General features: G+C 42.7%; 3 protein-coding genes and 1 long non-coding RNA gene across 4 annotated transcripts in view; 1 reads left to right on the top strand and 3 right to left on the bottom strand.

Annotated features, from left to right (window-relative positions):
* The window catches only part of LOC129818425 (taperin-like), a 29,558-nt gene extending 24,062 nt beyond the window's left edge, over positions 1 to 5,496 (bottom strand). The window contains exon 1 of the mRNA XM_055874281.1: positions 3,151 to 5,496. Coding sequence (XP_055730256.1) covers positions 3,151 to 5,325 — 2,175 coding nt within the window. The 5' untranslated portion in view covers positions 5,326 to 5,496. The remainder of the gene's footprint in view (positions 1 to 3,150) is intronic.
* A 515-nt stretch (positions 5,497 to 6,011) lies between these two features.
* On the bottom strand, positions 6,012 to 8,884 carry LOC129818428 (transmembrane protein 203-like). The gene is made up of 2 exons (XM_055874284.1): positions 8,795 to 8,884; positions 6,012 to 8,223 (listed from the first exon to the last, which is right to left on the bottom strand). Exon 2 carries the CDS (start codon positions 7,920 to 7,922, stop codon positions 7,506 to 7,508), a length of 417 nt encoding a protein of 138 aa, XP_055730259.1. The 5' UTR covers positions 7,923 to 8,223; positions 8,795 to 8,884; the 3' UTR covers positions 6,012 to 7,505.
* LOC129818427 (delta-aminolevulinic acid dehydratase-like) lies at positions 8,871 to 21,926 on the top strand. Its single transcript, XM_055874283.1, has 12 exons — positions 8,871 to 8,953; positions 9,803 to 9,925; positions 10,489 to 10,539; positions 11,712 to 11,808; positions 16,912 to 17,047; positions 17,153 to 17,236; positions 17,376 to 17,464; positions 17,639 to 17,694; positions 17,794 to 17,881; positions 17,992 to 18,078; positions 19,844 to 19,973; positions 20,078 to 21,926. Exons 2-12 carry the CDS (start codon positions 9,810 to 9,812, stop codon positions 20,134 to 20,136), a joined length of 993 nt encoding a protein of 330 aa, XP_055730258.1. The 5' UTR covers positions 8,871 to 8,953; positions 9,803 to 9,809; the 3' UTR covers positions 20,137 to 21,926.
* LOC129818431 (uncharacterized) lies at positions 21,035 to 23,965 on the bottom strand. Its single transcript, XR_008753943.1, has 4 exons — positions 23,767 to 23,965; positions 22,471 to 22,616; positions 21,245 to 21,334; positions 21,035 to 21,124 (listed from the first exon to the last, which is right to left on the bottom strand). It is a non-coding gene; the product is annotated as an uncharacterized LOC129818431 (long non-coding RNA).
* Positions 23,966 to 25,634: the final 1,669 nt, after the last annotated feature.

Consider the following 25,634-nt stretch of genomic DNA (forward strand, 5'->3'; position numbering starts at 1 on the left):
TGCATTACTTCCTGTAGAGCAGGGGTCATCAACTAGATTAAGCCGACGGGCCGTTTTTTTTTTCTTGAGCGGCTGGTCGGGGGGCCGGAACATAAATATAAGTAATTTATACTCTGCAAATTGACGCAAGAAGCCAAATAGATATTGTATTTTGAAACCTTGATTACATTGATACTTGATCACATGTCTATTTATGAGTGGAAATACTTAGATATAGATTTTCTACATTAAAATAATTTTGAGGTGAATTTTTTTATTTTTGTGGGGCCAAATAAAATTTAATTTGGCCCGCGGGCCGCCAGTTGACAATTCCTGCTGTAGAGTTAGTAGAATTTCATGCTGAATATCCTACATTTAGCAACAGAGGCCTGAGTAATATACAGTGCATTCGGAAAGTATTCAGACCCCTTCCCTTTTTTTGTTACCTTTACAGGCAAATCAATCTACACACAATACCTCATAATGACAAAGCAAACAGGTTTTTAGAAATGTTTGTTAATTTATATAAAATAAAACAGAAATACCTTATTTACATAAGTATTCAGACCATTTGCTATGAGACTCGAAATTGAGCTCAGGTGCATCCTGTTTCCATTGATCACGCTTGAGATGTTTCTACAACTTGGAGTCCACCGGTGGTAAATTATTTGGAAAGGCACACAGCTGTCTATATAAGGTCCCACAGTTGACAGTGCACGCCAGAGCAAAAACCAAGAGTTCTGAGACAGGATTGTGTCGAAGCACAGATCTGGGGAAGGGTACCAAACATTTCTGCAGCATTAAAGGTTCAAAAGAGCACATTGGCCTCCATCATTCTTAAATGGAAGAAGTTTGGAACCACCAAGACTCTTCCTAGAGCTGGCTGCCTGCCCAAACTGAGCAATCGGGGGAGAAGGGCCTTGGTCAGGGAGGTGACCAAGAACCCGATGGTCACTGACAGTGCTCTAGAGTTCCTCTGTAGAGATGGGAGAACCTTCCAGAAGGACAACCATCTCTGCAGCACTCCACCAATCAGGCCTTTATGGTAGAGTGGCCAGACGGAAGCCACTCCTCTGTAAAAGGCATATGACAGCCCACTTGGAGTCTGCCAAAAGGCACCTAAAGACTCTCAGACCATGAGAAACAAAATTCTCTAGTCTGATGAAAGCAAGATTGAAATCTTTAGCCTGAATGCCAAGCATCATGTCTGGAGAAAACCTGGCACCAACCTATGGTGAAGCATGGTGGTGGCAGCATCATGCTGTGGGGATGTTTTTCAGCGGCAGGGACTGGTAGACTAGTCAGGATTGAGGAAGAGATGAACGGAGCAAAGTACAGAGAGATCATTGATGAAAACCTGCTCCAGAGCGCTGAGGACCTCAGACTGGGGCGAAGGTTCACCTTCAAACAGGAAAACGACCCTAAGCACACAGCCAAGACAATGCAGGAGGGGACAAGTCTCTGAATGTCTTTGAGTGGCCCAGCCAGAGTCAGACTTGAACCCAATCGGACATCTCTGGAGAGACATGAAAAAAGCTGTGCAGCGACGCTCCCCATCCAACCTGACAGAGCTTGAGAGAATCTGCAGAGAAGAATGGGAGAAACTCCCCAAATACAGGTGTGCCAAGCTTGTAGCATCATACCCAAGAAGGCTTGAGGCTGCAATCACTTCCAAAGGTGCTTCAACAAAGTACTGAGTAAAGGGTCTGAATACTTATGTAAATGTGATATTGAAATAAATAACATACTTTTGCAGGACAGTGGTCCAAAACACTGCAAAATAAAAGTGCCACACAAACACACACAAACAATATAATCTACAGAGGTGTGGTATAATGAGATGGGCTGAAAAGCAGACCTAAATTAGAAGCTTAGCCTAGTCCACTCCATAGACATTAAAACCAGCTGATAGTGATAGCTCCAACATCATCCACTTATTTCTATGGAAAACTCCCAATGGCACATGAAGGCGGAAGTATTTGAATTTGAAGTGCGCGTCCTCTGCATCCATTTTGGTGTCACGGTGTTCAGAGTTTGTTATAACCAATTTATTGATGTGATTATGATATAGGTCAGGCCCTATTGGTCACGTACATGCGAAGCATACATGTGTCACGTAAAGAGAGCCTGAGGTTGAGGGAATAGGGAATGCTTTTCCTAAACAAATTATTGATTTCAGTAACATAACTTCTCAGTCAGAAATGGGTGTAATTATGTTGCAGCTTCAGCAACACGGACAGCATGATAAATACTGATGTTCTGTGGTGGTCGCTGCAGCAGGGAGGAGAGAGAGACAAAGTATGCTAGTCATACAGTCACTCGCTGTCTTTTTTTAACACAGCGCCGCAAGTCTGAGCCAGGCAGCACAATCAAATCAATTGTGGTCAGACTCCCTCTAGTCATTTGTGTCTTAATTATTTAATCAAACAGCTCGCTTAAAGCATCAGACAAGCTCAGTGCTTATAGTGGATTTGATTAAAACACAGGATGTGTCTATATATGGAAAAATACATGTTTTAAAATTTCAACCAATCGATTGGGCGAAAGAACAGATGACTCTTGGTCAACCAAGATTCTATTTTGTCGGGGACAGCCCTACTAAGGATCATGGTGAAAGTGGCCGGAACTAGCAAAGGATCATGGTCTATGTAGTTGTTTTCATCTTGCCTGGGAGTCAACCTTAATGTCAATAGCATGAGGGCGCGAGCACATGGTACTGTGTGTAGACAAATGTAGTAGTCAGAATGGATCACTATTTAATTAAATATCTAAATTTGTAGAGAAATGTAAAATAATTATTCGTGGGGATCAAACTTGACCATAATAAACAAAAATAGAGCGCAAAACAGCAGTCTAAAAAATTATCTGGGGGACGTTCTGGCAATCGTAATTTACATAGGCTTTCTAGGGCAGACCAGGGCTTTTGGCACCACTAGGTTGCTATGCAGTAGCCGACAAGCAGAGCTCATGACTTCACGCTCCAGACCAGATGCTGGGGGCTTGGCCCACTCATATGCATAGTCGCATAAAAACATTTTGTTCATTTATACTAAATGACAAAGCACAAATGGAAAATGAAAACGAGGGCTAAATTATCACTGTAAAAAAGGCTTCTTTAGATTAATGTTCAAACAGCATGTGAAGTACCACGAGTTGGGCATTGTGTCTCACCTTCTTGCCAGTGGAGCCTGTCTTGATGAGGCAGGAGCGTCCCAGGGACTGGTAACCACCAATGACCTCGATCTCCTCCACAGCAGGGTAGCGCTTCTTCAGCAGGGAACCCAGCTGTGCGTAGGGGGCCTGGGATGGCGTGGGGGGGGTCTGGGCCCCTCCTGAGGGCTCCTGGGGCTCTGGAGAGTCAGGCTGAGGCTCTGACTTACGTTTAGGCACCACAGTGAAGGTGTTCCCCTTCCGCCCATGCATCACTGGAGTGGGACTGGGGGCAACGGGCTTCAAGGGGTCCACATCTATGTCATCTATGTTGGTGACAGGTAGCTGGTCAGCAGGGGCATCCTCTGGAGGTGGCGACTGGACAGAGGGAACTGGGGAGGGTGCTGGGGATGGAGAGGGGGGCAAGGTGGCGGTGGGGGGAGGTGGGTCTGGTTTGGTTGGCCTGGGTGCCCTCACCTCCTCTTTCCTCTTGGAGGCTGCTGGGGTGGGTGGAGGGGTGATGGGAATTGGCACTCCTGGAGTGGGCATCTCTGCCACTCTCTGGGAGGGAGGAAACTTGATGGGGCTGGAGGGGGCCGTGCTGCCCGGGGAAGAGGCTGCTCTGTGGCGTTTGGGGAAGACGGTGAAGGAGTTGCGGGACTGGAGGCGCAGGTTGGCAAGGGCACGAGCCTGGATGTCCCCGGAAGGCAGCTGGGAGAGGTCAGGGCGGGGCGAGGGGCGGATCTCGAACCCTGGAGAGGGGGGAGACATCAGGGGTGTGGTGGGGCTGGCAGGGGACTCGGCACGAGCACAGCAGGTATCCGGAGAGCATGGCACCTTGGATTTGGGGGGCACCTCTGTGCTATCCCAATCTCTCTCTCGGAAAGGCTTGGTCTGGGGCCCCTCTGCCTCCTCTCTGGGGTTGACCACCACACTGTGGCCCCCACTCACCTCAAAACGCTGGCGGTAGGAAGACACTGATTTAGGGGGTCCGGCAGAGTGCAGGGTGCTGTCAGGCTCATAAAGAGGGAGCTGTAGATTTGGTTTGGAAGACTGGGAGCTGGGCAAGACTGAAGAAGATGACTGTGTGTTGCCTAGGGTGCGGACTGGTGAGCTAGGCTGGGCGTGTGATTTGTATTTTGGCACCAGATCTGGCTGTGGCTTGGGTCGTTGTCTTGGCCTGCTTGAACTGGTCTCCAAGTCCAGTAGGTTCTCTGTGCTGCGAGACTTGGGTTGCAGTTTTCTGTAGTTGCTGTCAAATTTCTGCAGCATGCGGCTCACCCTGCCCTGACCCTCTCCTGTCTCGAATGCGCCCTCGTGACAAGGATGACCTAGCGTGCTCAGGTTCTCCTCGCTCCTGCTTAGTGTGGTGTCATAAATGACCACCTCCTTTGCCCGTATCTCGGTCACCCCACCAGCTGTCCTGTCCAAGAGGTCATTGAGGGAGCTGTAACTGCTTAGCCCATTCTGCTGCAGATAAAACCCGCTTTTTATTCCACTGGCCCCCGTAAAGTAATCCGGATCGGATTCTATGATAATGATATTCTCAGCGCGTATAGTCCGAATTCCAGGTACACTGCCATACAATTCCAGTATGTGCTGAACGGGACGAATGGCGTTCTCCCCGTCCTGCCGTTTCTTTCGCTCCTTCTCCAGTTTGATGAAGGGGTTCTCCTGCAATGGGCCTAGACTGTCCTGCAGAACCAGGCTTTCCTGTCCCTCGCCATCGCTTAACGTTTTCTCCGAGTCATATGGGTCGGTGGCAGTCAAGGGGTCTTTGTTTGTTTTCACCGGCGAGTGCTCTGGGGAGGCGGGGGAACTGTCACGCTTGCCTGCAAAGTGCTGGCTCGCTGCAGTGATGGTGTAGTTCCGAACTGAATCAGCGTTGGTTTCATTGTCTTTTTTGGAGGCGCTGCTGTTTCCCGTTACTTCGCCATTAACCCGCGATGAGCTCGCGCTAGGGCAAGGCTCAGCTGCTCCTGCTCCAGACCCGCCACCCTTTGCTTTCCTCCGCTCCAGAATCTCCCGTTTCCAGGCCGGCATCGTCGGGTTCTCCTGCCCAGCCTCCTGGCGGAGAACACGGACTTCTCCTCCACCAGACATTGTGGGGAGAAATGTAATGTATTTGGGAGATGGTGTTACCCGACTGGGAAAGAACGCTGTATGTCGCTGTCCCTGCAGCGCCGAAAATCGCATACACACTTACATCCCCACGGTCTCTTTCGGTCTTTCTACGTTCTTCCTCCTCTGTCTGCGACTCCTGCCCCGCCCTCCGCACCTGTAAATCTATAACGTCATTATTCAGTTTTAAGAACAGCGCCCCAAGAAGCAACCTCATTTGGTGATATCGATTTGGAATACATCCCATTTTCACAGAGTACCACCCATCAAAGGAAATCCCTCCTCTTTCTATTGTTGAGTAAGTAAAGAGGAACTGTCAGTCAAGGAAATTCAGTTCAGCCCCCCTTCTACGGTTTAACCCTTTCAGTGAATAAATTGAAATATTTTATCATAAAAGCACGTATCGACTCCTCAATTGTTCTTTTTAAATAATAACATAATGCATTTCATTTCAATTGAATTATTGACCTAAACATGAAAAGGTACCATTAAATGGTTTTAATATATTAAAGTATTTAAAGATGTGTGTGGAGCAGAGCAAATTGTCGACCATCAGTGTCCAAGGTCACACGCCCATCTTCAATGTAAATAGCGACACCTTGTGCCCATATTTTGTCGTCATACGGGATAACAGTGGACATACCAAAGATCTAAGTCTACATGGGACATAACGGCATGGAATCCGTTCAGAATTGACCAAAAGAGGGCTGATTAATGTTTCATAGATTTCTGATGAGATTAAATAATATTACATAATCAACTTTACCAGCTTAAATGTTTATTTACACATATATACAAACAACAACAAGGTTACCAAAAACGAGCAGATAAGAAAAGGAGAAGAAAAAAAACTGGCGACAGTCTAACCAAAATCAAAAGACAGTACTTCAATTGTCCCTCCCCAGCACCACATTTCACGTTAGGAATTAAATTAGTTTGAAGGATAAAATTAGGCTATGCTTGAACAAGAGGACCATAACACAGATCAAATACGATACATTTTATCCACAGGCAGCAATGTTCATGGGAGAGCCATGCAGACAAAGCGCATGGAAACACTGTCACACTGTCCTCAGACGAGGTCAGAACGGAGGAGAAACCCATGACCCTCATCTCCAGCCATTAGTCCACCGAATATTTGACAATAGTCTGTTAATTAAAACAACCCACCTGTATAGACGGGTTGGCTCACAACGTCACGAAAATGATCCAAGCACATCGATGTAGCCCGGAATGCATGCGTTGTCATGATATCTAGCAATAATAGTGAATTTCGTTTCGCATGGCCCGGTGCCCAAGGTGGGGAGGATAATTCACTTAAGACCTCCGTCTACCCGGGGCACCGGGCCATGCAAAATTAACTCGACCATTGACAAGAACCTGCCATGCGGGTAATCGTAGGTGGCTCGTTGCAGCTTGTATCTTTTTATTGATACCATATCTTGTTTAGAGGTGTTTTCGCTAGCTAGCTAACCAACAATGTATTTGAGAGACAGCAAGTACTCATTGTGCAAATATATTTATGTTTTCAATAAACATTGAGACTAAATATAGTTTACATGTTGTCAACAATCTAAACCAGGGATGGCGAACTTTGGGGGTCACAAAGAATTCTGAACTCATGAGGTCTGGGTCTGTGTACCTACATCCATACACACACATTTTATTTAACTAGGCAAGTCAGTTAAGAACAAATTCTTATTTTCAATGACGGCCTAGGAGCAGTGGGTTAACCGGGGCAGAACGACAGATTTTTACCTGGTCAGCTCGGGGATTTGATCTTGCAACCTTTTGGTTACTAGTCCAACCCTCTAACCACTAGGCTACCCTGCCGCCCCAACATGCCGTAAGAGCCACCCCTAACCTTTTGGGGGCCCTAACTTGCAAGCAAAACGTGACAGCGGAAAGAATAATATGCAGTTTTACAGCTAATTTCCTGATATTCTACCTTAGGGAGAGAAATGTTTGCTGTTTTTAATATGATATCTGAGTGAGTGAGTAACAAAATCAATGGGGCCCCCCTGGTCGGTAATTAGACCAAGTTTAAATAGCTGGCAAGACTATTTTACCAATCTAAAAAATGTTAGCTGACATGGTATAATTGAGTGAGTGTCAATGACTGACATAACATGAGAAAAACTGCTGATACACAACCAAATTTGCCCAACCCTGATCTTAGCCAACCCGGTCTGGGTTTTTTTGCCCCATAGTTGCGCACGCGTCGATTTTGTTGCTAAACAAAACCGCCCCAGGCCTCAGTTGACGCGGCAGGCGCGAATCATCAGCAGCTGCAGGAGGATGAAGAGCGGCGAGACAATAAGACCGAACCACAGATCGCGCGCCTGCTCCTGCTCTGCCAGCTTCTGGCACAGTAGCACCTCACACACCAGCTTGAGGCTGAGCACCGTCAGCACCCATAGCAGCCTCAGCACTGCCAGCCTTTTCTCATTCTCCTGGTACAGCCGGATGGACACGATGGCTGTGAAGTAGGTGCTGAGGCCATCAGCGGCAAACAGAGGGATGAAGACCAGCCACCAGCTCATCCCAGGGTCGAAGAAGTCGGCCCGCAGCGCTACCAGCACGCTGAAGACCAGCAGAGCCCCCAGTTGGAGGAAGAGCTCAAAAGTGGCAAAGCCCAGCCATTGGACCAGCTCCCGCAGAGAGAACAGCATTGCCTTAAGGTGGAGGAAGTAGACGCAGGTGGACTGTTCAACCAGGGATGAGCTGGGGTATAGTCACTGGTTCGACTCAGGATAGGTGATGTTCCAGACTCAGGGTGGTAACGTGTGAAGGAAAGGAGACATGGACGTCTGGGCAGGAATCCACAGAAGGCAATAGAAGAGGAACTGCTGCACAGACGATAAAGCTCATCTACATCATTGAAGACAGTGGGGAGCAGAGAGGACGGAATACTGTGAGCCAGTGATGAGCTTCACATGTGGAGGATGTCTTCAAAGAATCAAGGTGTTCTGCCTTTATTTAGAAACAGAGATATTTTATTCAGAGCATGACAACAAAATGTAACTTACATTTATTGAAATGGCCATACACTGAACATCAAAGTGACAATAACTGTTTACTTCATTTTTTCAGTTCCATTTTACCAAATTACATTGTAACAAGCGTGAAGTCGATTGAAACAAACGTATCAAAAGTTGCAAACATTGTTACAATTTCAATCTGTAATGTTAGTCTAGACGAAACTGATGTGTTGTTCAGAAATACAATGGTTCGAGGATAGTGATGAGAGTTGAAATCGCAAACGAATAACGAAATAGCTGTCTAGTAGTTAACCGATCAAATGTTGTATTGTCAGATTATTCGGATAGTTAGCTAACAAACGTTAGCTGAGCTGCAGTCAGACAGTGCTAGCACAATGAGCTAGCTCGCTATCTACAGTAACGTTATCTCGTAGCGAAGCCCTTCATCTCATACTAGCTAGCTACAATCACCACATGCAGCTATTTCTCCTTCTTTTCATGTGTCAACTGATGGGGGTTATTGTATGATATTACAAGGTTTTAACAACAGTTTGTGGTTTTACCTTAATTCATTGAGTTCCGATATTTTCGTAATGTTTTCCTTCCTTCACTGAGATAGTGTACAATCGCGAGAACTTGTATGTTCACGGAATTTACGGTGGCCGGTTAGTACGTGAGACTAGTGCAAGCGAAAGCCAAGGAGCAAGGACGTACTGTACAAGGTAAGACCACGAACATGAACCTTGTTATATGTTAGAAACTGTTAGTTTATGCTGATAAATTACGTTTTGAATGTTGCAAGGTGAACAAGTTATACATCTACGGAATATGAGCAGGAGGAGTTGCAAGTGTGCTTGCTATAGTCGTTTGGTGTATGGAGCACATGATTCTTGATCGAATAAGTTGAAGTTAGCTTTCTGTCATTACATTTAATTGTTTTAAACCTATTGTTTAATAACAGATTTAGCTTAATCATTATTAATAGTAGGTGTTGTATGTCATAAAACACAATATTGTAAGCTTGCTTGCTAAATCAGTCATTTACCTAACGTTGTATTTTTATTTTATCAAACGCGCTTTTTTTTGTCAGGTATCGCTTTAAGGTTACTCGTCTCCAACTGTGAACTTGTGATGTCTGGTGTCAAAGCATGGATTTTGCTTCTCTGGTCCGCGTGCTTATGGATAGTTCCAAAGAAAATAGGAATTATCCACGAACTCTCTCCACCCATTTGATTCGAATATAATTACCTGGTTATTTGAATAAAATCAGCCATTTTAATATAGATGTAGACCTTTTCATGATAATAATCTTTAAATTATATAATTAAACAGATCTGGGATGTGCTTTCATAAATGTGAACAATTACTCTTGCTCAAGTTGTGTGAAAACCAGCATTATCACTGCTGTCACTCAGGGTCATCCAATTGTTTCGTTTAAGTCGGGTTTCACGCATGCTTGGTCAGTTAATGTGGGTGAATGTGTAAACCATTCTCTCATTTCAATGCGTCTCAGAAATGTGGGCGTGAATATATGTGCCATTGTCAAACACCTCTCTCTTCCTCTCTTTCAGGGCAAAGATGCAACCGGTCGAGTCTCTCCTCCACAGTGGCTATTTCCACCCAACACTCAGATACTGGCAGACCTGTGCCTCAGACTTGAGACCTGAGAACCTCATCTACCCCATCTTCATCACGTAATGTCTCTCCTCTACCACATAGACACTAGGATGTCTTGATGTTGTGATACAAATGTCAAAGTAAGGTAAACTGTACAGTACCAGTGAGAAGTTTGGACACACCAACTCATTCAAGGCTTTCTTTATTTGTACAATTTTCCACATTGTAGAATAATAGTGAAGACATCAAAACTATGAAATAACACATATGTTCGAATAAGTTTTTAAAAATGAGTATATGTGGGCACTCCTTCAAGACTGCTGGAAAAGCATTCCTCATGAAGCTGGTTGAGAGAATGCCAAGAGTGTGCAAAGCAGTCATCAAGGCAAAGGGTGGCTACTTTGAAGAATCTCAAATATAAAATATATTTTGGTTTGTTTAACTCTTTTTTGGTTACTATATGATTCCATGTGTGTTCATAGTTTTGATGTCTTCACTATTATTCTACAATGTAGAAAATAGTCAAATTACAGAAAAACCCTTGAGTGAGGTGTGTCTAAACTTTTGACTGGTACTGTATATATTTGGGTGGCTATGTGTTTTTGTGACATGGCAGCTTTCTGGTTCTTTTCTCCAACAGTGACAGTCCTGATGCTGTGGAGCCCATCAATAGTCTACCTGGCCAGGCCAGGTAATGACTCCAGATTACCTGTTCATTTGGTTTATAATCTCATCTATGATAATTGCTCATCTATGCTGGGTACAGTAGTTGAATACCCCCAATGTGCTATTAATGTATCATGTATTGTAATCATATTTTAAAACATATGACTTTGAAACAAAAATACTTTAAATGAGAATTATGGCTATCTGATTGAGTGAGAATGAGTGGAAGATGGGACCATTGAGAGCAAGGCTGTGACCTCCAGATAAATACTGTGAGGCAGGGTGGATCCAGAGCCAACAACTGGGCCAAGATAAGAAGAGATCCATTACCTTTTTGTCCCTCACAACCCTCCCTTATCGTGCACCATTTGGTTACAATAAAGTAGGCTGTAAACCAATACTGAGCCCTAAGCCTTGGTACTATTATGTGTCAGAGTTGAAAATACTGTGTCTATAGTTCAAATCAAAGTTTATTTGTCACGTGCGCCGAATACAACAGTGAAATGCTTACTTACAGGCTCTAACCAATAGTCAAAAAAAGGTATTAGGTGAACAATAGGTAAGTAAAGAAATAAAACAACAGTAAAAAGACAGTCTATATACAGTAGCGAGGCTATAAAAGTAGTGAAGCTACATACAGACACCGGTTAGTCAGGCTGATTGAGGTAGTATGTACATGTAGATATGGTTAAAGTGACTATGCGTATATGATGATGGGTGGCGGGACACAATGCAGATATCCCGGTTAGCCAATGTGCGGGAGCACTGGTTGGTCGGCCCAATTTGAGGTAGTATGAACATGAATGTATAGTTAAAGTGACTATGCATATATGACAAACAGAGAGTAGCAGCAGTGTAAAAGAGGGGTTGGGGGGTCACACAATGCAAATAGTCCGGGTAGCCATTTGATTACCTGTTCAGGAGTCTTATGGCTTGGGGGTAAATCTGTTGAGAAGCCTTTTTGTCTTAGACTTGGCACTCCGGTAGTTATCTAACTTCGGTAGTTATCTAACTTACTGAGACTGATTTGGTTTGTTGCCCAAGGTAAACATGATTTTAGGCTATGGAGAATACATCACAATGCATTGCTAATGAAGTGCCACTATGTAATTGCTTGCCTCAAAGTTGCATTGAAATAGCACTTTGTTTTTTGTCCATTCCCTGTGTCTCCATCAATCAATTTTTTTCTCCTCTCAGATATGGAGTGAATAAACTTGAGGGCATGCTACGTCCCCTTGTGGAGAAGGGCTTGAAGTGTGTGCTGATTTTTGGAGTGCCCGCAAAAATAGCTAAGGTACCAGTAAACTATACTGAACAAAAATATAAACGCAACATGTAAAGTGTTGGTCCCATGTTTCATGAGCTGAAATAAAAGATCCCTGAAATTTTCCATACAGACAAATTGTCTCTCCAATTGTGTGCACAAATTTGTTTACATCCCTGTTAGTGAGCATTTCTCATTTGCTGAGATAGTCAATCCACATCACAGGTGCTGTAATATCAAGAAGCTGTTTAAACAGCATGATCATTATATAGGTGCACCTTGTGCTGGGGACAATAAAAGGCCACTCTAAAAATGTGCAGTTTTGTCACACAACACAATGACACAGATGTCTCAAGTTTTGAGGGAGCATGCAATTGTCATGCCGACTGCAGAAACGTCCACCAGAGGTGTTACCAGAGAATTGAATATTAGTTTCTCTACCATAAGCCGCCTCCGTCATTGGAGAGAATTTGTGAGTACTTCCAACCAGCCTCACAACCGCAGACCATGTGTAACCACACCAGCCCAGGACCTCCACATCCGGCTTTTTCACCTGTGGTATCGTCTGGCTCCCCATTGGGTGAGCCTGGTTTCCAAGTGGGTGGGCCTATGTCCTCCCAAGCCAACTCATGGCTGCGCCCCTGCCCGGTCATGTGAAATCCATAGATTAGGGCCTAATGAATTTTTTTTAATTGACTGATTTCCTTTATATGAACTGTAACTCAGTAAAATTGTTGCATTTATATTTTTGTTTAGTGTGTATATATAGGTATTTCTATGAACTCGGGTACCAGTGAGGATTTCCTACACTGGACAACTTGTTGATAAGTCATTGATAATAATCAGCATTTCCCCCCCCATGTCATTACATTAAGATATGGGGGGATTGTGGCTATCTATATTAAATACGATTCACAAGTTGATTTAAAACCTATGCTTAACCTTTTATCATTGTTGATGGTTTGATGGATTTGTCTAAAATCGTGTGACATAAAACAACTTTTCTTTCCTTGCATGTATGGCAGTGTAAATTGTTGTTATATCATATTATACATGAATCAGTTAAATTAGACATTGAACTTGAACCCTTTAGAATCCTGGATCTAATTGTTGGACAGTTTTTTGTAACTCAGAAATGCAGTATAACTACGTAACATTTAGTTTCTCCTTATGTTACGGGGTGAAAATCAAATCAATTATGTACGCAATTGCAAAATCGAATGCTTCTAACCAAAAGGTTCACCTTACCTTGATACTTAAAACTTATGTCAATACTGTCATGAAATGAGTTCTTCAATAATTTTGCATAATACTTATTGGATGCGCATTTTTGTCCAGTTGATGATACACCAGTGTAATTTTCACACGTCATCTGATCCAGGAAGGAATTGTCAGAATGACGGTCAAGTGATGAACAGCTGTTGTGATAGTGCATGGATGCAACAACAGCCCGAGTGCTGGAAAAAAGGTGTTCACAAGGAATGTCCTGAATATTTTGGTGTCTCATTCCTCACATTGGTGAAGACAGTTGTGCCTGGATCCACGTTGGATCTAATATCCCTAGGGAATTGATATTGATCATCTGCTGTTGTCTGCTTGATTAACAGCAGGGTCTCGTTAGGTTTAACAGAGAAGGCATTAAGATAATGAGTTTATGTTTTTGTGCCACAGATTGGACAGAGTTTACTGTGCGCAATTGTGTAGGATATTCTGGATATAATGACAAACGACTGCCTAGTGGTCTTATTCACAATATGATCAGGTAATGAAATAACATGACAAATACATTTTGTTTTCCATGTTACACCTGCATTTCTTTTTGGGGGGGGGGTTCTATATTAAGCCCTACATGTACAATTTATATAAATTATACAATTGTATAACATTGAGGTAAAAATTACAATGACGTGCTTGAAAAGTCCCTAAAAGTCCTTGAATTTTGCTTGCCAATGTCTTTATGAACCCTGCTTAGAATATGTATAGTCCTACCTACAGTCGTGGCCAAAAGTTGTGACAATGACACAAATATACATTTTCACTAAGTCTGCTGCCACAGTTTGTAGGATGGCAATTTGCATATACTCCAGAATGTTATGAAGAGTGATCAGATTAATTGCAATTAATTGCAAAGTCCCTCTTTGCCATGCAAATTAACTGAATTCCCCAAAAACTTTTCCACTGCATTTCAGCTCTGCCACAAAAGGACCACCTGACATCATGTCAGTGATTCAATCGTTAACACAGGTGTGAGTGTTGACGAGGACAAGGCTGGAGATCACTGTCAAATCAAATCAAGTTTATTTTATATAGCCCTTCGTACATCAGCTAATATCTCGAAGTGCTGTACCGAAACCCTGCCTAAAACCCCAAACAGCAAGCAATGCAGGTGTAGAAGCACGGTGGCTAGGAAAAACTCCCTAGAAAAGCCAAAACCTAGGAAGAAACATAGAAAGGAACCAGGCTATGAGGGGTGGCCAGTCCTCTTCTGGCTGTGCCGGGTGGAGATTATAACAGAACCATGCCAAGATGTTCAAAATGTTCATAAGTGACAAGCATGGTCAAATAATAATCAATCAATCACAAGACAAGGGTTCTCGCTGTCCCCCCCTGCTCTACTTGTTGGGGGCGGAGCCTCTGGCAGAGTTGATAAGGAGCAATCCAAGTATTATGGGTGTTCCTGCAGGCGGCCTGCAGCACAAGATTTCGCTTTACGCGGATGATGTCTTGCTCTACTTATCCAACCCTGAGAAATCCCTTCCTCCCATTTTAGACACAATTGCTCAGTATGGCACGTTTTCAGGTTATAAGATTAATTTTAACAAATCCACTGTCTGCCCTCTCAATATTACACTCACCAGTTCTATGAAGACACTATGCCCATTCCAATGGAAGACACAGGGGTTTCAATACCTTGGGATATTCATAACACCAGATCTGAATAGGCTTTTCAAAGAGAATTATCTTCCACTCCTGGATCAAATCAAGAACAACCTCCAAACCTGGATCTCCCTCCCAATTAGCTAAGTAGGAAGAATTAATGTAATCCGTATGAACATCCTCCCTAGACTGAACTATTTATTTCAGATGCTCCCATGCTATCTCCCAGCTTCCTTTTTCAAAACAATTAACCAAAACATCACCAAATTTATATGGGGCAATAAAAAACCTAGGATCAAGCTCTCCACTCTATTGAAACCTGAATCTAAGGGTGGTCTTGCCCTTCCCTCCCTTCAATTGTACTACTGGTCTGCCCAAATCCGCAACATGCTAACATGGATCACAAACAGACAAGAGTCAACGTGGAACCAGATAGAAGCCCAATCCTGTGGTTCATTGCCACTAAGCTCAACTATATTCATTAATAACTTTTGTGAAGTGGGCAACATAGCCAAAACATTTGTGATTTACAGCACCCTACTAGCGTGGAGGGACTGTAAGAAATACCTGGGCATCTCCTCCCAGATATGTTCTCACTCGCCTATAGTAGGACACCCAGACTTGCCAAAAGCCCTGAGGGATGCCAACTTTAATCTTTGGCATACTCTAGGAGTCAGGACCTTTTCAGACCTATTTCATCAGAAGACCACTACACTGAAATCCTTTCAAGAGCTCTGCAGTGAATTCAATGTGCCAAGATCCCATTTTTTTAAAAATATCTTCAAATTAGACATTTCATCTCATTTACTTCCAAGAGGAGGTTTAGAACTCAGTTGAATGAAGTTGAAACCCTTCTTGTCACAGCACAGTCCATTAAAGGCAAAATATCCTATATCTATAGAATCCTTTCTGAGAAAGCCTCCTTTACTCCTTTGAAAATAATCTGGGAAAAGGACCTTGGTCTGACTATCAGTGATGAGTTATGGGCGGAGGTTTGCGACAGGGTATACTGCTCCTCTACTAATGTAAAAATGAAAGAATCTAATTACAAATTTTTGTACAAATTTTATTACACTCCCTTGAGACTCCATAAAATGAAAACAGACATTTCTCCTAACTGTAAAAGATGTACCTCTGAAAGTGGAACCTATATGCATGTATTTTGGAGCTGTAGAGAGATTGCCAGATTTTGGCAATCTATACATACTGCTGCACAGAAAATACTAGATGTACAGTTTGATATGACCCCGTGTCTCTATCTTCTTAATGCCCAGCAGGACTTTGTTCTTGATCCTGACAGAGAAAATTTGCTCATGACCATTACATACTTTGCTAAGAAATGTATTCTTCTATTGTGGGCCTCTAATACCTCTCCTACATTTAAAATGTGGATTGACCAGATTGTTGACTTTCTCCCTCTTCAAAAGCTCAGTTATGACCTCCACAAGAGACAGCCCAAGTTTGATAGACTCTGGTCTCCACTACTCAACTATATTTCAAATTGGACAGAGTGAATGGGGGGGATCAGGGAGATGAGCAGATGCGTGTTGTGTAAGGTGCTGTAAAATCTAAAAAACTAATTATTGGCTCGTCATCTCAGCTAAGGCTGGAAATAGCTAATAAGAACCTTGATAGTGCTGCTTCACGTTCTATATTTTAAATTTTGTTATAATTATTATTGTTATAATACATATAATTATTATTTGTGTGTATGTATGTATGTATATATATATATATATATATATATATGTATGTATGTATGTATGTATGTATGTATGTATGTATGTATGTATGTATGTATGTATGTATGTATGTATGTATGTATGTATGTATGTATGTATGTATGTATGTGTGTGTGTGTGTGTGTGTGTGTGTGTGTGTGTGTGTGTATATATATATATATATACAATTTTTTTTTTTTTTTTTTTTAGTCTGTCAGATCTGTGAATGTGGAATGTGTTTGGTTGGTTGATTGAAAACTTAATAAAACTTTAAATTGAAAAAAAAAAGTATTCTTAAGTTAGTAATTTCCACTTTAACATTTCAGACTTGATTTGCCCTAATGTAAAATGTATCAACCCCTAAAATAAATGTAAATTAATTATAATCCACATAATAATTCACATTTCTTGTTGCTGCAGAATTATTTCCCTGCTGTAGCAAACTGGCTCAATTTAAGATCCTATATCTGTATGCACTTGGTATGTATTTAAAAGGCTGACGCCAGCTTTCTTGCACACCTTGTCATCCTCTCAGGATGAGAGAGGTTCGAGTGCAGACACAGACAATACTCCGGCTGTGTTGGCTGTGAAGAAGATAAAGTCTCTTTTCCCTGACCTGCTGATGGCCTGTGACGTCTGCCTCTGTCCCTACACCTCACATGGACACTGTGGTCAGTCACTCTCTATCACATTCCATTTGTCTAAAACTAATGTAAATATAATTTATTTTGATTGACAGTACATTGTTATAAGACTGCCCTCTGATTCTCCCTCAGGAATCTTGCGGGAGGATGGCACTCTGGACAATGGTGCCAGTTGCCAACGTTTGGCAGAAGTGGCATTGGCCTATGCCCGCGCTGGTGAGTTTGGTCACTCCTCACCCCTCTGTTTTCCACTCTCACTTCTAAAAAATAGTGTTTATCAATACCAATGTTGATATTGTTTATGGGGGCTTATACCCATGTCAATAGTTTAAGATCTCTTGTTCGTCTCGTATAGGCTGTCACATCATTGCACCCTCTGATATGATGGATGGGCGAGTGGGAGCTATCAAACATTCACTGATGTCCAATGACATGGGCAACAAGGTAACAGATGGGAGCACTAGTTTGTACATAAAAATAGAACGCATATTCATATGGACTCAATAAGGAAAGGAATACTCACTGTAAGGAAATCCTCAGTAAGGAAGCCATTTGCTAAAAGGCAGAATTTCCTGAATGAAAATGTCCAAGAAAATACATGCATTTCCTCCTCCTCAGGTGTCAGTGCTGAGTTACAGTGCCAAGTTTGCTTCCTGTTACTATGGTCCCTTCAGGTAACAATTGATTGTAAAACTTAAGATGGGCAGAAAAGGCATTACTTACGCGTTACCATTTGACAAGATGTTCTAAGATCTCTTATTATGTGTGTGTAGAGATGCAGCACAGTCCAAGCCAGCATTTGGAGATAGGCGCTGTTATCAGCTGCCCTCCGGTGCAAGGGGCCTGGCACTACGAGCTGTGGTAAGAAAGTGTCTGAAGTGTGTCCATGTGTATTAGGGGGATATCGTGTTTGTGTCAGAGATCTTCCGTTTACCCAGCTGGTTGAGTTTTTGTTTATGGTTTTATCTCAGGACAGAGATGTCAAGGAGGGAGCAGATATGCTGATGGTGAAGCCAGGACTGCCCTATCTGGACATAGTGAGGGAGGTCAAAGACAAGGTCAGTATGTTCTCCCTCATTAACCCCTTTCTGTCTGGTAACAGTGTTTCAGGCTCTGGGTGTGGTGTTGATAGTTTGAGCTAAATAACCACACCACACTAAATTCACACCCAAGGGTACACAAACAAGCTTTTCATCAGTTATCTATGAAGACTACAAAATGTGCCTCTTTAGCTTCTCTTCTGACAACATGAACTCAGCAAGAAAAGAAATGTCCCTTTTTCAGGACCCTGTCTTTCAAAGATAATTCGTAAAAATCCAAATAACTTCACAGATCTCCATTGTAAAGGGTTTAAACATTGTTTCCCGTGCTTGTTCAATGAACCATAAACAGTTAATGAACATGCACCTGTGGAACGGTCATTAAGACACTAACAGCTTACAGACGGTAGGCAATTAAGGTCACAGTTATGAAAACTTAGGACACTAAAGAGGCCTTTCTACTGACTCTGAAAAACACCAAAAGAAAGATGCTTAGGGTCCCTGCTCATCTGCGTGAACTTGCCTTAGGCATGCTGCAAGGAGGCATGAGGACTGCAGATGTGGCCAGGGCAATAAATTGCAATGTCCGTACTGTGAGATGACTAAGACAGCGCTACAGGGAGACAGGACGGACATCGTCCTCGCAGTGGCAGACCACGTGTAACAACACCTGCACAGGATTGGTACAGCCGAACATCACAACTGCGGGGCAGGCACAGGATGGCAACAACAACTGCCTGAGTTACACCAGGAATGCACAATCCCTCCATCAGTGCTCAGACTGTCCGCAATAGGCTGAGAGAGGCTGGACTGAGGGCTTGTAGTTCTGTTGTAAGGCAGGTCCTCACTAGACATCACTGGCAAAAACGTCACCTATGGGCACAAACCCACTGTCGCTGGACCAGACAGGACTGGCAAAAAGTGCTCTTCACTGACGAGTTGCGGTTTTGGCTCACCAGGGGTGATGGTCGGATTCGCATTTATCATCAAAGAAATAAGTGTTACACCGAGGCCTGTACTCTGGAGCGGGATCAATTTGGAGGTGGAGGGTCCGTCATGGTCTGGGGCGGTGTGTCACAGCATCATTGGACTGAGCTTGTTGTCATTGCAGGCAATCTCAACGCTGTGCGTTACATGGAAAACATCCTCCTCCCTCATGTGGTACCCTTCCTGCAGGCTCATCCTGACATGACCCTCCAGCATGACAATGCCACCAGCCATACTGCTTGTTCTGTGCGTGATTTCGTGCAAGACAGGAATGTCAGTGTTCTGCCATGGCCAGTGAAGAGCTCGGATCTCAATCCCATTGAGCACGTCTGGGACCTGTTGGATTGGAAGGTGAGGGCTAGGGCCATTCCCCCCAGAAATGTCCGGGAACTTGCAAGTAGGTGCCTTGGTGGAAGAGTGGGGTAACATCTCACAGCAAGAACTGGCAAATCTGGTGCAATCCATGAGGAGGAGATGCACTGCAGTACTTAATGCAGCTGGTGGCCACACCAGATACAGACTGTTACTTTTGATTTTGACCCCCGCTTTTGTGGAGGGACACATTATTCCATTTCTGTTAGTCACATGTCTGTGGAACTTGTTCAGTTTATGTCTCAGTTGTTGAATCTTGTTATGTTCATACAAATATTTACACATGTTAAGTTTGCTGAAAATAAACGCAGTTGACAGTGAGAGTACGTTTCTTTTTTTGCTGAGTTTACATGTTTTCACTATCTTTCACAATAGTTTCATCTGCTCCATCGCTTTCTTACCATCCTTCCCTGGTCTCTTCCAGCACCCCACTCACCCACTGGCAGTGTATAACGTGTCAGGGGAGTTTGCCATGCTGTGGCATGGGGCCCAGGCTGGAGCTTTTGACCTGCGCACCGCTGTACTGGAGTCTATGACTGCCTTCCGCAGGGCAGGTGAGAGGGGATGGGAGACTTTGGGTCTGGAGGAACAGTGCTTTGTTCTCTATCGAGAGAGTGAGTTCTACTGCTCTAGTTCTATATTCTTCCCTCTGCTCTAGGTGCTGACATCATCATCACCTACTACACACCTCAACTGCTCACCTGGCTGAAAGAGTAACAGACAGAAGGATGGACATAAAGATGGATCATGTAACAAACTCCTTTTTACCCAGCTGTGCAAGGCTGACCTACACTGACAAATGGTGTCTATTCAAACCAAACTGACATGTGAGAACAGGCAATCTATCTTCATACATTAATTTACAGTTTATTTTTATACAGAACATTGTTACGTCATATTATTTTTTTTCTTTGTGTGCAGCAACCACTAATTCTCATCAAAGATGGGAGTCTTGGATCTAGTAGACACTTTTGTAAAGCGTATCAAATTCGCTTTGAAGGGTTTGTCTAATGTTAGATGAAAGAATGGTAATATAAAATATGTTGATTGTGTTTTTGGTTTATGGACATTATTTACTATTCTATAGTTTTCTAAATAGAGTATCATGATTATAGGCCTTGACTTTTTATAGTTCTGTGATGTCTGTAATAGCTCTGGCTTTAGCGCTGACATTTAGCAGTGGTTGTAAGGTTGGGTTAAGAAACCTGTAAAGCTCTTTTTTACCAGGGTAAATGGTCCTGTCCCAGAAAATAGAGATTTGTTAGATAACAGCAATAAAGCTACAACCAAGTCTGAAATGTGCTCCATCAAGTAACATTTTCTTAATTACATATAACTTTGTTCAATATGTTTGTCATAGATTTGACTAAACATAATGAAAGCAAAATAGGTTGCAGTTCAGCCACACTCGACTCTGCTGGTTACCTTCTGTACTTGGGTGTTGTCAGATATATCCACCTCCCAAAGAAGGAGTTTACAGACAAGTCATCATTATCACAAGCACAGAGGAAAAGTACCGGCTAGCCATATGCAGAACTATCTAATTCTGTACTAATCAGTGAAATCTTAAAGGAAGGATGCATTTCCAAAGTACTAAAACCCTACCCCTAGTCCCTCTCTAAAATAGCCATCTAAGAGAGAATCTTATTGGCTGGAGGGTTTTCACTGGATGGTGCCTCGTTGAAGACTGTCCACACATCCTCCCCTGCAAAATAGAAAAACAGGTAGAAGTTGAACATGCTTTACTCAGCTACTGTACCTACACACACCCATAGATTCGACAGGAGAACTAGACATACACATTTTGGCAGGTCAAAACACTTACCCCTGAGCTGGTATTGTCATCCTGTAGCTGATTTGATCTTTCCTGAGGGGCAGCAGCAGGAAGCAATGCTGTCAGCCACATAGGACAGCGCTGAGAAGGGACACAATTTGTTAATGTGCAATATTACAGTATGTGTCTGTTTCAGTGCTTTCATGTATTTTCCTCATCCTATGTTCATTACATTGTTATTACTTATATACTAGGGCTCTTCATTAGGAGAACAGATATTTTTTAACTCCAGTGAATTTCAAAGCTTTCTATTTGTCTGGCAATCATTTGTCATCTGTAAATGATGCACAATCGAGAGCATCCTGTCATCACCGCCGTGTACGGTAAATGCACCGCCCTCAACTGCAAGGCTCTCCAGAGGGTAGTGCAGTCTGCACAACGCATCACAGGGGGCAAACTAGCTGCCCTCTGTGACACCTACAGCACCTGATGTCACAGGATGGCCAAAAAGATCATCAAGGACAACAACGACCCGAGCCACTTCCTGTTCACCCGGCTATCATCCAGAAGGCGAGGGCAGTACAGGTGCATCAAAGCTGGGACCGAGAGACTGAAAAACAGCTTCTATCTCAAGGCCATCAGACTGTTAAACAGCCACCACTAACAGAGAGGTTTCTGTCAACATACAAACTCAAATCTCTGGTCACTTTAATAAATGGACTTAATAAAGGTATCACTAGTCCCCTTAAATAATGCCACTTTAATAATGTTTACATATCCTACATTACTCATCTCATATGTATACACTTTTCTATACCATCTACTGCATCTTGCCTATGCCGCACGGCCATCGCTCATCCATATATTTATATGTACATATTCTTATTCATCCCTTACATTTGTGTGTATAAGGTAGTTGTGAATTTGTTGGATTAGTAGAACTTTACAGTAGATCACAGCTCTGATTATTCACAATACAATCCTGCACTTTAGTCTACCTACAAGGACAACCAGCATAGCTATGCGACAGGCTGGTAAAATGATACCACCCCTATCAGGTTTCAAGTTGTAACTCCTTGGCCAATTGAGAAAAATCCTAACCATTCTCTTATAGGTGTCTTATTTTGATGAGAATGAAAAGGAATTACTCTTTAGGAAATGGTAAATTATTGCATTCATTGAATAGTGCGTACAATTTTGATTTTAGTTAAAGATTGAGTAAATGATGGTATATTAGACTTGTAATTATTTGCTATATAATGTTGTAATTTTCTTACCGCTGAAGATGAATCACAACATGGGTTGGCTTCAGAAGATGATCTTGGTCATAGACTATATGGGTTGTGGTAGGTAGCTTGTACAGGAGCTGAAGAAAGGTGCCCAGTTCTATGCAAGTGCTCCTACTGTTGGAGGAGTGTGCAGACTGCACAGACAAGCCAATGTGAGAACATTCATCATCACAGATGCCTGCATCAGCAATTATGTATGAATAATGCAGAGGCAACTCACTCTGCTAAACTGTCCACAAATTTCTTTGTCAAATATTTTCAACAAATACATGATTTAGTTCATTCTATTTTCCTCTACCCAAGAAGACATTGAGTAGGCAGATCTTTTATACACACAATATATATTGTGTATTTGTTTACTGCTTACTTTTGTTTTTGTTTTGTGTTTATAAACCTCTCTGTTAATGCACAATAATTCCCTAACGACCAATTGCTGCTGTGTAATTTATTGGTTTACCCCTGGTTTTAATGTCTGGTTTACCATCCTGATGAGATGGCGAGTGTTCTGAAATCCACTTGTCGGGTCTGTAACATGTGCGACAGGAGACTTCTCGCGTTTGTTACTAGTTACCACAAACCACCGGATTAGACTACACCTACACTCATAACTATGCTTAACTCCGTTTATTTCTACAATTAATCGAATTAAAATTGATTTTAAACCTAACCATACTGCTGACATTAAATGAATACAAAAAAAACGAATTTATGTTTTCATGATTTTTTTTTACAATCAAGTCTTACAGGTGCAGAACATTTTTTTCCTGGTTAGCTAGCTACAGTAGCTACCTTTGGTTAGTGTAATAAATACCATTTAAAATAACACAAGCATATTGCTATTACATTGTTATAACTAACTTCTTTCTAAGCAGGGTTTCTCACACACCCAGAGACAGATGGCTGACACAGAACATTCCTAAACACTGATAAGAAAAGGGTGCAGACACACACACACATACTCAAGGACGGAGGGCTGACTACGCACACACAAAATCTCCTGCTTAGCTGAACATTTGATAACAAAGAACTTTTGCTATAAGACTCAGAAGGATGACGCCCAGCTCATCAGGACCAATCTGAGAAGACAACAACCTGTCCAGAACCAACCAAAGGACCAGAACTTCCAGACTCAACCTACTTTCTGTGTTGTATAAAATGTCTATGCATTCTGTTATCTGGGCTTTTTCTGGAGGTTCTCTATGAGCCGAAGGAACGAGACCGTATACGCTTGTACCAGATATCTTTACTCATAATTAAACTGTCGCTTGTCATACAATTTATCACCTTGTCTGAATCGATCCTTGACCGGCTCGCCCTTCTCCATATCCAATTATCAACATTAGCAATTTGATTCGTCTCCATAAAGATTGTCGACGGGCAGGTGGTTTAGAACATGACTAATTGTTGATGTCGGTAATGTAACTAGCAGGCCTTTGATCAATAACGTTACTCATTTATATTAACGTTACACATAAGTCATTGGACGACGCGAAAGCGTCTTCTATGGGGAGTGTTTTAAGAGCCCCGACGCTCGGTCGGATATTATTAACATGCATCACTTGCGGTACCGTTTTTGAAGCATAAGGACCTTAACTTTCATATCAGCGATAAATAATTTTCAATAAACAACAGATTAAATTGACACACACAGGTTTATGGTTCCCACACAGCCATATGTCCATGTTACAGCGCTTGTTCACGGGAGACCTAGTGGACTAACGTTACCTGCATCTCCCAACACTTGTGTGTAAACTGAAGAAGGAAACGGGTTGTCGTTGGAAAATACTGTCGGCTGCAACAGTGTTAAAATCGATTAAAACAGTGAACATTAAGTGTATATTTTAAGTTTGTACAATTATTTTGATGTGATATTAAAGTAGAGATATTAGAATCGATTCACGTTTGAGAATCGAGAATCAATTGAGAATCGATTCATATTTAGATGGCGTATTTTGCGGTATTGGCTTCCAGAGCAATTCGCCTATAAACAGAACAAGTCCTTGGTTTAGCTAGCAATCTAATATTTACAGAAAGGGGGTTGTTTGTTTGTGAATGCAAGATTAACGTTAGCTAGTAACTTCAGAAGATTATGTGGACATGTATAATTTATGGATATAGCCACCATTCCTTGTTGTATCCATTATTCCATATGATCAAGACTGATGATTATACACATGACTGGTTAATTCCACTTCATTCTATCAACTCATGACTGGTTGCTGGACCTCAGTGGGCAAACCTTGCCATGTGGTATGGAGTTCTCCAGTCAAACTCTTAGCTGTCATGCTTACTATAGAACGAGTTGGTAGGAAATAGGGTTATTTTGTGGGGCAGGATCTTAAATGTTTTGGGTGCTGCCTTCATGCATGTGTTACTGTATGGCCTCAAATTAAAAAACATTTTATTAGTCACATGCGCCGAATACAACCGGTGTAGACCTACAGTGAAACGCTTACTTACAAGCCCCTAACCAACAATGCAGTTTCAAAAAAATGCGGATAAGAATAAGATAAAAGTAACAAGAAATTAAAGAGCAGCAGTAAAATAACAATAGCGCAGGTTGAGAGCTTCAAGTTCCTTGGTGTCCACATCACCAACAAACTAACATGGTCCAAGCACACCAAGACAGTCGTGAAGAGGGCACGACAAAACCTATTCCGCCTCAGAAAGACTGAAAAGATTTGGCATGGGTCCTCAGATCCTCAAAAGGTTCTACAGCTGTACCATCGAGAGCATCCTGACTGGTTGCATCACTGCCTGGTATGGCAACTGCTCGGCCTCCGACCACAAGGCACTAGAGTAGTGCGAAAGTCCCAGTACATCACTGGGGCCAAGCTTCCTGCCATCCAGGACCTCTATACCAGGCGGTGTCAGAGGAAGGCCCTAAAAATGGTCAAAGACTCCAGCCACCCTAGTCAAGCCATAAGAGTCCTGAACATCTAGTCAAATGGCTACCCAGACTATTTGCTGTGCCGCCCCCAACCCCCTCTTTACACCACTGCTACTCTCTGTAGTCATCTATGCATAGTCACTTTAATAACTCTACCTACATGTACATACTACCTCAACTAACCGGTGCCCCCGCACATTGTATTGGTACCCCCCTGTATATAGTCTCTCCACAGCAGCTCTGTCGATGAGAATGGGGGCAT

Source organism: Salvelinus fontinalis, chromosome 21 (genome assembly GCF_029448725.1).
Source record: "Salvelinus fontinalis isolate EN_2023a chromosome 21, ASM2944872v1, whole genome shotgun sequence".
Lineage (NCBI taxonomy): Eukaryota > Metazoa > Chordata > Actinopteri > Salmoniformes > Salmonidae > Salvelinus > Salvelinus fontinalis.

Bases quoted from the DNA above. Each gene is read 5' to 3' on its own strand.
- LOC129818428 (XM_055874284.1), bottom strand. From the start codon at position 7,922: ATGCTGTTCTCTCTGCGGGAGCTGGTCCAATGGCTGGGCTTTGCCACT.
- LOC129818427 (XM_055874283.1), top strand. From the start codon at position 9,810: ATGCAACCGGTCGAGTCTCTCCTCCACAGTGGCTATTTCCACCCAACA. The intron at 9,926-10,488 runs GTAATGTCTCTC...TTTCTCCAACAG, and splicing joins ATCTACCCCATCTTCATCAC to TGACAGTCCTGATGCTGTGG. The intron at 17,048-17,152 runs GTCAGTCACTCT...ATTCTCCCTCAG, and splicing joins CACCTCACATGGACACTGTG to GAATCTTGCGGGAGGATGGC.